Genomic DNA, 18,212 nt, shown 5'->3' with positions numbered 1-18,212 from the left:
CATGCGGGCTTGTCTAAAAAAATGTCAAAAATGGTAGCTTACAGAGAATCCTGATGGGGGTATTTTTCAGAATGTGTTATTCCGTTCTTATTTCATTAAATTAATTCCTAGTTTGATTCTAAGCTCAGTTCAAAATGCTATCTTCTGGAAGGTGATTTAAAAAGCAATATGCTCCCACATGTGCCTCTTTGTTCTTTGTTTGCTCTGCCACTGCCATCAGAACTGTAATCAGCAGGTATGTAGAACAGAGTCTTTTCACTTGCAGCTCCTGGATGGTGGAACTTACTTGAATTTGGACAGGAATTCCACACTGATTAACCCTCCTTCTGATTGTAGATTGTATGAGAGTGCTATCTTCTGTTGCTTATTTTTCTTTTGGTTATTCTATTCTGATTTTTATGACTATTGTTATTGCTTGCTTGTGTGTGGCTGAATCACACTGCATTGAAATTCTTTTTGCAGGGGACAGATACAACGAGGGGGGCTGCATCCATTGTTTTTAAAGCTATTATTCAAAAGTGTGCAAATGTGTAACTTCCACTAAAATTATTGCTTACCTATGACTTTATCATTTAGTTTATAAAGTTATCTGACCTTTGATCCTGAGTGACACCAATTAAGGAAAGGAATGGATTGTAAAAACACACTTGTCCCTCACATGTCTTTTAGCAATTGGCAGTAATGCTTCTGGCATAATGCGTTATTGGTATCTGGCTAAGAGAATCACTATGCTGCAGATGTTGCCAGATCTTTGAATCTCACATTTGGTTGACAATGGGACCATTATAGCATGAAATGAATTATATAAAACCTTTATTTTTCTGTTTATTTCTTTTTGTTTTTGTCAAACATGAGCTGAACATATCACTATGAAACACATCCTGATTGCCAACCTCAGAGTTGAGATTTCAGATTGGTGCAATATTTGCATATTTGTTTTCTGTAACATCAGTGTGACCTGAAATATGTAGTGACATCCCCACTTTTCATCTTTAGGGTATAGTAAATAGTTAAAGAGTAGATGTCTCTAACATGTACCTTCAGAATAAATTCTATTAACATTCGCTCAAGCATGACAGTCCATGTATATCAGATATACTGTATTATAGTTGACTTGGTGCATACCCTTAATACATAGCACATTTTACTTACATTTTTTTCTGTATTAAAGTACTAAAATTATTGAAGTCAGACCAGACACAAACAGAGAATAAAAAAACCAACAGACAAGGAAAATACGATGGGATTTTTCTATAATAGCATGTTTGAAATGTATCTAGTGAATTGAATGAAAGAGATATTTGTGCTTCAAATTAGAAATCAGACACGCAGCATACTTCAAGACACAGAAAAAGGGCCCACGACCCACAAACAGTAATAAAAATGCAAATACCCCAAGCAGTTCCCATTTTTCATTAATTGAATCCACTTTTGCAAGGAGATCGCTTGGTAGTAAAACACCACTTCTCTTCAGAGCTTCAACTTTACTCAGCAATTCCATCTTTTTGGGATGCCTGATTGACATTTCTACACTGTACCTCTAAAATGAAAAGAAAAAGGTGAGTTAAATATAGAAAAATACCTTCAATTAAAATATAATCTTAGAAAGTAAGAGGATTCAATATGATGTTAATATTATATATTCATCAATTTCTAAATGATTTTTAAAATTAACTAACAAATTGAGAATAATTAGGACAAATGTGACCTAAAGATGGCTTTCCACTCTGTTCAATAGGATCCACGCATTCATTTGTTTCCCATTTCTAATTCAAGTTAATGAAAATAATTCATTTATTACAACTAAAAAAAAAAGATTCATACAGAACCATTTTAAAGGTGGTGTTTATAAGTTCCCTTGTACCTCTCGATTCTTGGGGGAAGCAATTTTTTTCATGTTCCCACATACAAATTGTTTCTTTGGCTGGGATCCAGAGAGTGACTTTAGCCTATTCAAGGGCATAGGAATCTTAATGGCATTTTAAAATACTTTTACTTTTGCCAACAAATCTCAATCCGTATCATAATCTGAGTGTATTCACATGTCGCTCCAACCTTAGTTTATGACTTGGCAAACAATTGTTTCCCTTCCATTGGGTCTTCCCAAGAGCAGGCACAGTTGGCCATGTGAACCAGAAGACTAACTTGTTTGGATGCACATTTCTGACTCATTCAACACGGGAAGATAATCTATAAATAGCTCATTAGCTGCATTGGCTTGAAGAAGGGCCCAGTGGGTACATTTCTCTGTTGTGTTTGAAAGCACCTTGACTTCAAAAAAAGTTTGCTGTGGACATCAGAAAGAAGTCTATTGCCTGAGAAACTCAAATTAATGTTCCAGTGAGTATACAAAATATGGTGATATTATTTTGGATCTCATACTTTGCACTGCAGAATCCACAGGAAGCCACTAAAAGCCTAGCTGGCTGTTATAGCAATCTTCTTCAGTTGGTGCCACCCAGATGTTGGAAAATTTAATTCCCAGAATTCCCAGCCACAGAGGCCAACTTTAAGAGCTGCAGTTCTACCACTTCTGGAGGGTATAAGTTTGGAAAGCCCTGCTTAGGTAGCAATCTGTATCACCTGGCTTAGACTCTGTTTCTGCACAAAAGTGTTCAGAAGAAGCCATGATAATGTCACATGTTATAGTATCACCATGCAAATGACATATGATTGCATTATGATGTAATTTATGTACAATATGTAAAGTGATGACCTTATGATGATCAACCCTATCACTCCCTCTCCCAAGGGGATGCCTTAGCCTAGTTGGAAAACTTTGAAACAAATTCAGGCAAATCGCAATCAGTTTACTTGGCAAAAAAGACTCTTGCTGGCTATCTCTCTCTCTCTCTCTCTCTCTCTCTCACACACACACACATACACACACACTCATATGCACAATTTCTTCCTGTTTTGAAGAAACAGTGCCAATATGTACTTTTTATTTAGATTCTAGCAGAAAACACAATAATCCAAAAAGCATTTAAAAGGTCCATGTAAATCATGCATGTCTATTAGCAAATTGCACACCAAACATTATGCTTTTTTGAAATCTCGAGAATAAAGCTCCTCATGTTGCTGTTGAAGGAAAAAACTAAAATCAGAAGAAACTAGAGCAAAGTCAAAGTAGACTAAAGAATGTTTAAAACATGGGTGCTTTTGTCAGATCCAAGAACACGTTGCCTGACAAAACAAAACAAAAATATAATTGGAGGGTACTTAGCAGAAAACAAGGAAGGTGTGAAATCATTCTTTCAGCTAATAGATCCTCAGTATTTGCATGAATATGTTTGCATATTGTTAGTTTCATATTTTAATCTTTCATTTGCACTGCACATGAACATCATTTATATTTTGCCAACTTCAAATATTAGTCATTTGTGGATCACAGAGCAAAATGTTTTAAATTAGATGATTTAAAGTATTTCTCATTATTAATGAACACAGATCAGATGTCAGTGTATCAAAAATAAGCATGAATATGCATAAGAGGCAACCAGTGATTGTCTAGATTTATAAGAGAAACTTGTCTTTTCAATATGTGAAAGGAAACCAGAAGCTGTTTTTTCTTTAAAAAAAAAAGTCTGCATTAACAAGAAGTAATCAGGTTTCAAATGATAGGATTGGATCACAGAATAGCTAACCTTTTCCCTGGGCTAAAATTGCCAACAAGTACGCTTGTTGGCTCTATATGATTGCCTTTCCAACTGGAAAGGGTGACTAGAGGAGATTACAATCTGCTTTATGTAATCTGATTTCTTTTTAAAGATGATATAGCTGAAAAGGATTTACATAATTATTTCTGTAAGTACGCATAATATCAGGTGAAATCCAAGTCTGTTTTAGCCAGACAGTGTAATCTACTTGGTTTCATTTATTTTGTATTTTTCCTAGAGGGTTAGTAGACTAAGGTAGTTCTCTAGCTGTCTGACAGTGTTTTGGACTTGGCTATTAATATTTTTCACCTGTAATAAACTGGGTTCATTTCCTTTGGGCTGAAAAGTGTTATGGCTCTGTTTTTGAACTGGCAGAGATCAACATCTAAACGAAACAGGCAACATATGTCTCTTAACAATAATACTCTAGTTATCATAAAGACCTAATGTGTATCATTTAATTTTGGCACTAAATAAAGTGGTTGCACGATGCAGCATAACACAAAGAGTCCCTGTGACAGATGCTATAAAAGATTATTTCATTAAACCAAATAAATAAGTTAGGCTTCTATATGCTTTCTGTCTCCCTCACAGGATATCATACAGCATAAACAGCACGATAAAAGAGGCTGATTGCTAGAATATGCATTGTACATTGGCTGGAAAAGTTGTAGGGAAAAAAAAATTATCTGAAAGATGCACCAGCTATGAAAAGAACAGTCAGTATTGTTTCAAGTAAAGGACTTAAACTGAAGTTATTTATTTCACTGTGAGAAAAATGCTTCCTGTACTGTTGAGCCAAGGTTCTGATAGCACATGGTAATTTTTTTTACCCTTCAAATACCTACACTCTCTGCAAAATTAGCTTCCCAGCTCTATCAGTGCCGCACAACCCTAGTCTAGTAGGAGTTCTTTATCCTGTGGTGAAAAGATAATTTAATCTTCATATTCATTCTACCCTCAGCATTAAGTGAGCAAAGATGGCTGTATTGTGACAGGCTGTGAATGTTATGATATAGATTACTGTTCAATAGCCAACAATGAGATTAAGAATTTTAAAAGTCACAGGACTTCCTCTTCTTTTCTCCCTTTTTCCTCCATCCAACAATGGCTACAATAAATAAAATGACTAATATTTAATTTTCTACTTCATCTGCCAGGGGAAAAAAAAGCCTTACATGTTTTCACTGTAAAGTTAGGTGTTTATATCTATGAACAAATAAGGAGTGCTTTATTTTGAATCTACTCACGAGAAAAAGGCAGGAGCATGATTTAAGTTGAGGAATTTTGATTCCTCTTTCCTCCCCTCATTCTTTTTTCCTTCTCCGCTTAAAATCTTTTAAAGTAATTAAAGCTATTACATACTGGATATCTTGTAAAAAGTTTGTAATAAAGACAATTTGCTGGAACACAATCAGGAAATGTAGAAAAGATTATTAAGAGAATTTTGTGATGAATGTTTCCTAAAGTGACCAGCTTTTTCTTTAAAAATGTGTATGTGTGTGTGTGTGTGTGTGTGTGTGTGCCTGTGTGAAAAATCACACCCCAAAATTCTGTCCAAACAGAGACTGGAACAATGCCTTGAAACAGCATTAATTGTCACCATGGAAACCAGAAGAATAAGCCATTTTGAAACTGGCCTAGAAGGCGCTCATTGAGGAACTAAGCATTTTTTTTTTGTCTCCTTCAGTGTTAAAGAACAAGATGCCTAGTCACTAAGAGGTCAAAGAAAGAAATCATTATGAAAGATCATGGATGTCAACTCTGTGGTTAATAACAACAACAACAACAACAACAACATTTCTGACATTTAATAACAGACCAAGACTTTCTTGCATACTTTCCCTGAAAGAGAAGCATCACACACCCCTCCCCCCTCCCCCCCAAAGATCAGGGTCTAGATACATATTCCTGCCCTGGAGTGAAATGTTAGGGCAATATTATGCGGCCGTTGGGCCTAAAGCTCCCTGGGAATTTTGTTGTAATAAAACTTCAGAAGGGGAAAGCAAAAAAAAAAAAAAAGGCTGCATGATAGAATACAAAATAATGCTTTAAAAGCACACAGAGAGATTAAGACATCTATTGTAAGACTTTTGTATGGTGCTTCTGTGGGTTAAAGTGAAAAGAGACTAGACATACCAAACAGTGAGCTGTGACTATAAGGGAAAGAAGAATTAAGTCAAGGAACATTTCTCTGTTGTTGGAAGTTATATTATTTGGAGTGTGCTTCACTTTTTCAGATTTTACATCATGCATTTTATACTTGTGTTAATAACAGCCTAATACATGCTACTTTGAGGAATTAAACAACAATCCTTACGATTTTACTAAAAAACACTCTGCAAGTGTTCAAAGATTTCTCTGTTGCAAAAGAGTAATTACAGGACATAAATACATCTCATGTATGAGCACACACAACATGCATATGTACACTTCATTTGCAAATAACTCTTTTATATGGGCTGTACAAAGCCTCTTATTAGGAACACTGCCCTGTGGATACATTCTCCAATTACATTAATAAATGTACACTGCATTAAAAATGATACCTATGCATGACTCAAGTCTTTGCCTGTCATCTGCCTACATACATACACATCCTTTGCTTTCTGGATAATATTTGTGCTCTTCACGCCTAGGCTTCATGGTGGCCCCTCAGGAAGCCCATGCCTAATGCCATTCATTAATGAACAAAGACTCTTTTTATTCCAGAGCCCAGGGTCCAAAGCTCAGCTGTATAAATGCAGAGCGAAGGAATCTGCTAGAGGCCAGGTTACCCTTCACAACAGCTCGTAGGCACCAACTCCTTCCTTAACACCAAAGCAAGACATTTTACAAACAATCTGGAGGCAGGGTTATATTTCATATTTCATATATACTGCAAGTACGATCAGAATGTCTGGTTGGTGTTCAGGTCTTAGGATGAGTATTTTTGTCCAACAGCCATTATTTAGTTCAAACTTCTTGCATTCTCCTACTATTAAAGCATGCCAAATAACTGCAGAGAAAAATTATAAAGACTTCCTGAGTTGTCCCTGTAAATGAATAATAAGTTTTCTTGATTGGGACAAATTTGCTACTAAGCCCGGGGGAAAAAAATTAAAAACTGCAATATCATTTAAAGCAGCCAGAAGTCATACAGCAAATAACATCCAAGGCTAAGAATTTGTTTTCTTCTTCTCTAAGTTATCCCAGTTGCATGATCTAGAAATCATACTACTTTGGCTATGTATTGTTAATTGGAGATAAATTGCATTATTTTTAATATAAATCAAACTACTATATTAAAATGAATTGCAAATTCCCCAACAGAAGATCATAAAACAATCTTTTAAAAAGTGTATTTCATTAATAATTTAACTCCAATTATATCACCCTGAAAACTGAAGGAAGAGACCAGTCACTTGTTCCTATTAGGTCTCTTAAGAATGAATAGTCAAAAAATTGCACAATGTCATTTATAACACAAAAACAAGGCTTAATGAACCTACAAGTACAAAACAAAAATTGATTTTGTTTAAATAGTTTCAGATAGAGGAATGAATATATATATCATCTAAGCTCTGTCCTGCCCCAGTTATATTTTTGTCACAATTCTATGGAAGAAAAACTCTGATATTTTTAAGAATTTATTTTTGTCCATAATAAAATAATGTAGTTTTTTTTAAAACGGTTGCTCCACTTTTATAAAAGAATGTGATCCAAAGCATTTAAATTTTGACTGTAACTGTAATATCTTTTGTGCCCTTTAATGAGTTGATATTAAATATTTAATACTGTTTAGGGCATATCCAGTACCACCAAAAACAGTTATATTCCCAGCAGTCCCACTGTTTCAGGCAGAAGGCTTGATTGATCCTCCTAGCCTGAATTGAGTAGAATGAAAAGAAGCAGTTGGAAAATAGCTGCAATCATTTAATGCAGATGACCTCTGACAGGCTCACAGCTCTTCTATCTGAACAGAAAATTTGCATGGGGTCTCTGTGCAGAGGAACAATGTAACCTAAATGGTAGACAATCTTTATTCTAATGAAGTGGGTGTCAAGGTCAATGTAGAACTGCAATGATAAATGGTGCACCACTAGGCAAGAGAAGTTGTGTAGGCATTGTACTGCTTTCACGTTAATTGAAGGCTGAAAATGCATGAGTGAAAGCGTAAGACTCTTCTCACCGCAATGTGTTAATGCAAAGAAAAAAATTTTTTTTTTCAGGACTCTGACCATTGATATGAATCTTATTGCAACAAGGGCAGTAACATAAATACAACTGGTTCAGCCAATAGTAGGTGAGTGGGAAGGAGTTGTTATTAGGATGCTTTATTTCTAGACTAACAACTTCCACAATCCACTCAGAGTGCCAAAAGAATAACAAGTCTCCTGACACCTAATGTAATTCCCATGATCCTTTTGCTATTTAGAAGATCTGTCTTTAATTAGTTCCAAACAAGCAGCCATTTAGACAACTCTTCATTAGATACCACTCCTTTTGAAATAACTGTACTACCACCATCCCCTCTGCAGTTGTATTCCAGTGTTATTATTTTTCCCGAGGTTCTAAATTTCCTTGTTAGTATACAGTTAATATCTCCAGGTGCCTTTTGTTCTGAATAAAAATCAGACCAGTAAAACTGGGTTTTGTTATGCAAAGGGTGGTATGCCTGAAGTAGGAACTAAACTACAATCAGTTATTCTGGCTTTGTCAAAATGGCAGTGCGGCTATAATTACACACTTCATCAGTCAATCAAGCAATTTGTAGAAGGCAGTACATTTTGTCCTGTAAAACAAAAGAGAGTAAGATGCTTTTAAAAAATCCTCAACAGCTTAAGCCTGTTTAAAAGTATATTGCTGCTCAGTAATATACTCATTAAAAGCCAAGAACTCCAGCTTTATTTATTCAAACAAGAAATTTATTATCAGATTATCAATATCTGAACATTTTTCCAGCACTTTGAAGTGTCTATCATGTCTTATATGGAACACTTACTTGTAAGCTGTATATTCTCTTCCACATATATTATAGCTCCATCTTATTCTCTTATTGACTTTGGAAATTGGGACGGATTCTGCTTCGACTGCTTTGATGGACAATCTAAGCCAGGAGCTTGACTGGGGAACTGTGTTACTGGTTTTGTTCACTCTCACCACAGCTTTTTAAACAATCAACCATTAATTCACAGAAGTACTATAAGTAGCAAGAATTGAGTCCAGTCCCCAGATTGGAGTGTACTAGGGAGAAGGATGGCAAAGTCCCCAGTCTAAAATCAAGTACATTGAGGCAAAGGAACTAAGCATCTCAATAAAGCAAGAAATATCTGAGATGTTTAAGCTTAAAAACTAAACTAAGGTCAAGTAAGCTAAAATAAACTAAGCTAAATTAAGTTATGCTAAAATATAATAAGTTTCATCTTATTCTGTTTGCAATTTAATACAGATATGAAACAACTAGGATAGATTGTCCAATGATTTCATGGTGCTTGTTGCTACCAGTATGCTGATAACGCCCATCCAAGCTTTTCAGTGTCAGTAATGTACCAGATGAAAGTGAAAATTTTTTTTATTGAAGCCTCATCCATACTGAACTGGTTACTGTTCCAGACAATGCTTTGAAAAGGAAATCAGGAACAAGAATATACTTCTGCTTGAAAATGTAGGCTTATGTTTAGATATAATGTAGCATTTAGCCCTTAATTGGGATGTTTAGTTTTTGATAATGGCCAGAGGCATATTTACATATCTAAGGCAAGTATGCCAAGTACACCCATTTCTCAAGATGCCCAGTCTGATTCCTTGACCTACGCTTTACTTACTTCTTGTTTGGATTACTGTAATACACACTTCTCTCTGTCCTATCATTATCACAAATACATTTGGTGGGAACATGAGACAAGGTCTTCATGCTAGTTGTTCTCAGGCCTTAAATCTCCGGCCCAAAATTATCTTGGTTGACTCCCTCCCTAGCAAAGACATTTTCATCACAACAGGCTTTTAGCATGTACATTGACAGTACTTTCCAACAGCTTTATTAAACTCAGAAGAAAAACAAGATACAAATATCAAATTAACAAGCTAATAAATAAGAGCTCAATATATAATATATAGTTTAAAAAATGAGTCAAAATATTTAAACATAATACAGTTCAAGCACATGTGACCAAATTGCTTGAACATCCTTTAATTGGTTCCTAAATGATTTATTGCTGAAGTAGGGAGATGAGTTTTACTGTTTTAGTGATATATTAATTAATGAGTTTTAATAACTTGTTTATTTTACTTTTATTGTTACTGCTTTTTTTTAACTGGAAAGGCAGGAAATGCATTGAATGAAATGTAAACTGAGTTGGCTAAATTCATACGTTTTAAATTATATACTTATGAATATATAATGTTAAGCCCATCTTGAAGTGAGACAGAGGCATATACATCCTTAGCAAATGCATGCATATGCAAGTGCAATCCACACACCCCTATGTCATTGTTCATTAGAGTAGACCAAATAGGCCAGCAGAAAATATTTCAACAGACCTCTGTACACATAAACTGTTCATAAATCTGAATGTTGCTCTGATCTCATTCAATCAAGTTACCTTGTTCACAAACTTTTAACACTTTTAATAATATTTTAATAATAATTAATTTTAATAATAAAAAATTTTCAGATATTGAGATTCTACTCTTCAACGAACTTCTCAAAATATGCGGGTTCCTTTTAATATTTAGCAATAGCCACAAACACTAATTAATGTATTATTCATATCTGAAGATATAAGCAGTTGAATGAAGGCTGGAAGATAGTGGCTTGCTCAAGAACTTCACTTAGTGCATTTTAACTAAGGATATCCCAGCTCACTATTTTATATCTGATTTTAGAATCTAATAGAACCCAACAGAAAACACATTAGTTCATTTCTAAAATATTTGCCTCTGAGTAAATTCTAGCTGTACTGTCTAGTGCCTCATATTTAGCAACTTCTGTATGAAACAATGCTTTTGCATACGGAATAAATTGTCCTGATGCCATAATCAAGAGAATGCATTTCTATATATTGAAAAAATATTGTATAGGTAAATGTTACTGATGAAACTGTTAAAAAACTGTACAGCTTCATCTGTGTGTGATTTGTCAGGTCTGAAGCTTTGACGTGCCCAAGGGGCAGACCCCAGCGGGGAGTAGGCTGCAGAGCTAAATAGCTGTGAAAGAAGTCTTAATGTAGGATGGAATTCAAACTAACCTTGACATGACCTCAGGAAAAATATGCAAAAAGTAAAATGAATGCACTCTGCAAGATACATCCTAATTTTGTGGCCAGGCTGGTTAGTTTCACAAACATAACCAAGACTTTAAAAGCAAAATAAAATATGAGACAAGGAGGAAGCAGGAATTCAGGGAAAACTTAAGCAGGCATGATGTATCTCAGTGAAGGCATGTAAACAATTTGGAAGCAATCCAAATAAAAACCAACACTGAACAATATTGTTGTCAGCCTCTCTATTCAGGGAAAAAAAAATTAGGTTGAATATAAATGACACAAAGCCAAGATTACATCATTGCATTACAAAGTCTGTTGTGGCTTTTAACTGAATGGGCCTCAAGGATCTACTAGGTGATGGTAGTTATTCAGCAACTTGATTTTTAAAATGTTTTTTTTCAGTTTTAGTTTTGTAAATATAGATTTTAACCAGATTTCTTTTACTGCTGCTTTAGTCTGGAGCCTGTCCACTTGAAGCAAATGAAATTCCTATATTTCTTTATTTAGTTTTTATATATTTTTGCTTTTTTTTTTGTTCAGCAAAGCAAAAATAAATTTATCTGAACAGAACTGACAAAAATGGCTCAAAGGCTAGATATATAGAAATATTAATTCACAGATTTATTATTTATTTAATTGATTGATTGATTTTTATCCTGACTTTATTATTTTTATAAATAACTCAAGGCGGAGAACATACTTAATACTCCTTCCTCCTCCTATTTTCCCCACAACAGCAACCCTGTGAGGTGAGTTGGGCTGAGAGAGAGTAACTGGCCCAAGGTCACCCAAGCCAGCTTTCATGCCTAAGGTAGAACTAGAACTCACAGTCTCCTGGTTTCTAGCCCATCACCTTCACCACTAGACCAAACTGGCTTGTATACTTTTAGTATACAAGTTATTTGTGTCCTAATAAATTATATATACAGACACACACACTTACATACACATACACACACACAGTATGTGTACACAGACAGACAGAGTGTGTCTGTCTGTCTGTCTGTCTGTGTACACATAGCCAAAAATACCAGTATTTGATTTCCTATACCATGATCAATACCTTCAAATTCTTCCATATCAAGCAAACTTGGGAAAGTACTTATCCGGAGGAAAGTAATATGATTTAACTTTGTATCCAATGTTGCAAGTTTGCAAAGATATGGTGGAAAGAACATGCCTTTATGCTCATGTGAATTCTTCTAGGAAACAGTACCTTAATCATAGATGCGTGGAGTCAAAGTTACTTCCTTTATGCATTTTCCAGAGTGTAATTTCTGCAAACAGCTGAAGTGGTCCATTACAATAAAAGAATCAAGTAATGTTCTGATCAGTAGAGATAAATGCATTGTCATATTTTAAACTATTCCTTCATGAATCCCAAATTATGCCTCCACTATTGGCACAGATTTAGGGCAGGTTCACATAACCTTTCAAGTTTCTTATTTTTTACATGTTAGTTTATAACAATGGCCAGGTTGCCTACTCACGTTCCAAATCTGTTTTCTTCTCAGCCTTACCAACAATCACACATTTATATAAATTGGGCAGGAGGGGTACAACAGTACAGGAAAGGCACAAAAGCAATTTAAGTTCTCAGAGGATCGAATTGTTAGATTCCACAAATCTTTGCGTTTCTATTAATTTACTGGAAACATTACAAGGAAACAGTATTACTTCTATTTTTCAACCATTATACAGGCTAGTTTTGCATGTTTCAAGCACATATACAAAATTCCCTATACCTTATTCAAATTACCTGCATACATTTGCATGGCTTATGTAGATTTAGTTTTTTCTTAACACAATTGCTGGGCTAGGGAGAAAGAAACATCTCTAAAGGAGAAACCAATAAAATAAACATATAGCCATGCTGGCCCATAGACCTGGTCCAAATGAGATATAAGTATTTAGACCTTCTTCAAGGCAGAATTGTTTTATTTTATTGACAGACCATCTCAATAGTTTGTGGCACCGTGTCTGCACAAAATGCTACAGAATGACTTATTCCTGATACATTAACAGCTCTATGAAATACTACAATTTTAAAACACACTTTTTCTTATAGTTATAATTGTGCTGGAGTATTGGGCTAAATGTATCCAAAGGAATCCTTCAAACCTTCAACCAAGACCTTCAAACATAATCTAGATGTTTGGATTATACATTTTCATTTGCAGAAACATAAAGCCTATGAGAAGCAAAAAGCAATATTCTCTCTCTCTCTTGCATTAAAGGCTTTTAAATACTAAATTCAAAATTTTGAAAAGGCATTTCCCAAAGGGGAGAATTACTTGAGTTCAAGTGAGACACAGTATGATGTAAATGTCATTGCTGAAAAATGACTACAGTGTTTAGCACCCAGGCCCATTGAATCAAATCCCAAGATACCTTGCAGCTGGATTGGATACAAAGGTTCTAACACTAATACTCAGAGCCAGTCACAGCCCAATAGTGAAGCCTTCCCTATTTACAAAATTTCTCCCATAGGTGGATGTGGCCATTTACGAAATACCTATCTACTCATAAGGCTAGTTAGGTAGGCTGCTCCCTGCATACCCTCTAGCCACCCAGTTTGCTAGTATACTATCCAGTTTATTTTATCTTTTTCTTTTATTCGAAATGGACCCAGCTCCAAAACACAGGGCTGCAGCTATCTCTCATTTACATTTTCTAAGCATGCCATGGGACCTATGTGGGATTCTAACGAATTATTGTAAACAAAGTTATTGCAGGAGGCCTATGCATTAGTTTGTACCATCCCAACTTGCTTCCATTTATTCATTTTTTACCGATTTAAAAGAGTAAACATGTAAGTCTTCTGTGCACAGAATCCAGCAGGTACCAGGAGAATTATCCAGATGTCATTTCATCTGAATGTGACAGAGCAATATGCTTGGTACCTTTATACGTTACGCCAATGTCACCTGAATATCTGTCTGGTGGAATCATACCTTTTTCTTTGAACATGTGTCTGAACAAACCCAGATGTGACAATAAATGTTTGATTACATTTGTATCTAATTTTTCTCCATCTTCTTCTGAATAAATGGAGTGGGGTAGGGAACCAGGTTATGGACCAGGACATGTGGGACATATCCATCTTTCCTCTGAAACTGTGATTAGGTATTTGTGGGTTTCCATTGTCCTCCTGGGGCTATGTAGAAGAATAATATTGGTCATTTAAGTGCAGTTGCACATTTGATGTTACTTACAAATTGGTTATTTGCTTCTGATAGTTTTAAGATAGCAGGGAAAACAAATGATTTGCACTTGCTTTCTCTGTAATGTTTAAAGTGGTCAGAAAATAGACAACAAAGGCAACTCAACTTGAGCAGTCTATAATTCCAATTATTTGAATTGACAGAAGCTTAAGAACTGCAATATTTATTTTATTTTTTAATTTTTGTCCTGCCTTTATTATTTTTATAAATAATTCAAGGCAGTGAACATACCCAATACTCCTTCCTCCTCCTATTTTCCCCACAACAACAATCCTGTGAAGTGAGTTGGGCTGAGAGAGAGAGACTTTCACGCCTGAGGCAGGATCAGAACTCTTCTAGCCCAGCACCTTAACCACTAGACCAAACTGGCTTCTTTCATAAAGAAATACTTTATTCCAAGTAACAATAATTGGAATACTATGCATATTTATACAGAGGAGCTTCCATGCGCTAGGTTAATTTAAGTGTGCTTAGAAAATCAGTCTAAGTCTTCATTATTTTAGACTGTCATCCTCCGCAACTGAAGAAATTACACTGAAATCTGCAGCATTGCACTGTACAAGATTGCATAGTCAGATTTTTCAGTCAGATTTATAGTACAAAGTATTAATATGCCCTACATTTAAAAAATGAGAGTAAGATAGAAATATTTCAGAGAATCTACAGTACTTTATATATTAATAGGCTATCCTGATAATTCTGTGACCCTGTTAAATGTAATTTTTCAGGCCAACGGTGACTGGCATTAGATACTGACATTTGGGGAATCGCTATTATATTGATTTTGTTCTTTGCATTTTATATAATCAGCTGGACAAAGTGATACTGGCAGAAGTTACTGTAGGTGTAATTGGGTAAAGCAATTAAGCACTTAAGAAAAAAGCTAGCACATTTAAACCATGCCATAATCTTTAAAGATATTTTTCTGAATTCAATTTTGCTACCATTGATTCAACAACAGATAACTTCCATGAATAGGAGATTGATATAAGTTTAAAAGGAGCATAAAGGCTGAAATTAACACTGCAAACTCCATAATGTGACACCCACAAAGAAATTCCACCAGGCAACAGACATTTTCATAAGTACTATTGCATTATGAAAGTTTTAAAACCAGAGCAGAACTATACAATACACAATGCAGTGTGGGAGGCCACCTGGTGGTCAAATGAATAATTAAAATTGAAAGACAAGCAAAAGTCAGCTATGAAGAATTAAAAGTTTACAATATACAGCTGAAGTAAACATTTAAGGAACAAGTCCTCTTTAGTGCAGCCGATCATGTTATAAAACTATAGCAAGGAATCAGATTTCCTATACAAATTACACAATGTCCAAAATGATTCCGTAATTGTTAGATTTTCTTTGGTTGAACAGTGGTTTAGGTGGCACCACGAAATAAGGGCATATTTTTAAGGACACTGAAGCATTTCTTTCATCTAGAAAGATATCCAAAAATACAAAGAAATTAAGATATTAATTATATTAGTGATATCAATCTCCTTCTGGAAACAACTCTGGGAAAGCAAGTCTGATTTTAGTTGGGATATAGAAGAGGGAATTCCAGAACATTCCATTTTCCTTACTTCTGCATGACAAGCTGCAACTGCAACAATCCTCACTTCTGCAAAGTATTTAAAGTAGTTTTTTCATTACAGTTGGTATCTCTAATAACCATCATCGAAGTCTAGATAAGTCTTTAGGAAAGAAAAATATACAGTCAAAGAACCTGTCCTTTATTTGATATTATTTCACTAAACTAAGGTATGTCTGGATTTTGTTATTTCTATCTTGCAGTCCAAATTTGCAATAGAGAAATAAAAGTTTTTTTCCAAGTATTTATTGCCTGGGAATTCCATGAATTATAGTACCAACAAATCTGGAGGCATCAGGTCAAGAAAGGGCCATTTAAAATATATTCTTATTATTTCCCTTTCTGTATTTTCTCTTGAATCTGATACTGTTTTAAGTAGTCACTAAATACTCCCTTTTTAGTTTTCATTAAAGTGAGAAGAAAACCATATAGTTACATAAAATGCTTATTATGCAACAGGCCTTACTTTACCCTAGAGTAAGCACACAGCAGTCCACTTTGTGTTAGGATTATGGCATGTGGGGAGGGAGTAATCTAATCCTCATAACCAATCCATTTCTTTCTAAAAGTTCCAGCATCCCCTCTATCCATCCACTCAAGACTGGATGCAGATGTCAGCTGCATAAATACATGTAATGGCATTAGCTTGCCATTCTTTGCACATGTGTCATTCAGATGCCAGGATGGTTGGGAAATGCAATATAGCGTCTAGGAGGCAAAGCTTGAACCATATTTCATTCATTTGATACCTGCAATATCAAATGTCAAGAGTTTCAGATGGCAACTTTTGCTTGATGAACCTATCATGAAGCAAGACTGACTGAATTCTACGGACTTTATTGCTGAATAAACATCTGCAGGTTTGCATTGTCAGTTTCTTGAACAATGGATTTAAGAGGATCTCAGTGAGGATCTCACTATCACAAACAAACACTGATTCAATGAAATAGCACACTTCGTCCAGTTTCTTTGGCTTTTTGTTCTCCATTGCTGAAAAGAACACACTGTGAAGAAGGTCAAACAAATTCATTCCATTACACAAAAAGGTAGTTTGGAGGTTTTCAACAAGAAGTGTTGAAATCAGTCAACCTCTTTTTTTCTCATTGGATAATAAAGTCTATCTTTACCTAGAATATGAGAGAAGGAAAAAAAAACCCTTTCTTTTCTTGCATTAAAACACAAATATACTTTAAAACACAAGGGAAACCCTGTGGAACCAGAACATTTTTTCTGAAGTTGATCTTTATCTGAACTATTTATCCTCCTCCTTAATATTATTACTATAGCAACTTATAAAATTTAAGAACATGTAAATCAAACCTTGCTACCCTTGCTAGGAGCAAATAAAAATGAGAAACTGAGCAGTAGCAAGCCAAATGATTTCAGAAATAGGGCATAAAAACCGTAGCACTGTATTCCATCTGATATTCAATGGCATAACTTCTGAACATATAACCAATAGCTACTGATAGACTTGCTTGCTATAAATTAGACTAATCGCCTTTTAGAATCATCTAATGTAATTGTGATTGCCATGTTTTGTAATATATTGTCTCTTGTAATGTAAAGATTTAAAACAACAACAACAACATATTTTATGTAAGGCTGTGGAAGATAGAATCCAGCAGGCAAGTCATGAATTATTCATGAAGAGTTTGGGTGACCAAGAAGAAGCCACCTTGGCCCAGCTTAATCCCCTCCTCTCTATTTCTCTTATATTTTCTATGTGTACTATATGTTGCCCTGTAGTCAGGACCATGCTTCTTGATTAGAAGATGTTTACACAAGGATTAATCAAGGAAGAAGAGCATCATACATTATCATTGGTAAAATAGAGAAGAGATGAGGTGGGAAGAAGGAGAATAAATTAGGCCATTCTAGGGCTTTTCTTCCCACACCTTCCTAATCACCTCTCCTTGCTCACTGCCTTTCTATCTTCTAACATTCATGCACAGAATCTTTCCCTCTCCATTGGAGGCAAACTCAAGGCTTGATACACATTCTGAGTGGAACGTAAACAGGCTCCCTCCATGCTGAAACTGGATAGGAGGTCATGCATTGCCATCACAACCAATTATCATCACCTTCTTGAATTATGTCTGTCTGTATTTGGATTTATATTCTGCCTTTCTTCTTGGATCACAAGGTAGCATATATACTAGTACTTTCTCCAATTTTTCTCCACAACAATCTTTTGAGGAAAATTGAGCTGAGAATTAGTGACAGGCCCAAAGTCACCCCGTAAACTTTCATGATGGAGGGTGGACTTGAACCTGGGGTCTCTCTGTTCTTATATGTATCCTGCTCAAAATAAATTTATATAATAAAAGTAAAATGTGTATACTGAAAAAGTAAACATGAGGGTAACAGTATTATCTGTAGTATTTCAAATACCCTTTTTTCATGTTTATGAAAAACAGTCACGAACTGTATTTAGGTCTGTATCAGAGGAAATGGCTGTTTAACGTGCAGCACTACCTTTGGTTCA

At 35.1% G+C, this 18,212-nt stretch overlaps 1 protein-coding gene across 2 annotated transcripts in view; it reads right to left on the bottom strand.

Annotated features, from left to right (window-relative positions):
- AKAP6 (A-kinase anchoring protein 6) overlaps nt 1-18,212 on the bottom strand; it is a 258,121-nt gene that overhangs the window by 48,495 nt on the left and 191,414 nt on the right. For both annotated transcript variants that reach the window (XM_063290024.1, XM_063290025.1), the window contains exon 10: nt 1,394-1,540. In XM_063290024.1, coding sequence (XP_063146094.1) covers nt 1,394-1,540 — 147 coding nt within the window. The remainder of the gene's footprint in view (nt 1-1,393; nt 1,541-18,212) is intronic.

The sequence above is a fragment of the Candoia aspera genome, chromosome 1, assembly GCF_035149785.1.
Source record: "Candoia aspera isolate rCanAsp1 chromosome 1, rCanAsp1.hap2, whole genome shotgun sequence".
NCBI classification, from domain to species: Eukaryota; Metazoa; Chordata; class Lepidosauria; order Squamata; family Boidae; genus Candoia; species Candoia aspera.
Note: the sequence above shows the minus strand (reverse complement) of the source record. Positions and strands in the feature narration are given on the sequence as shown.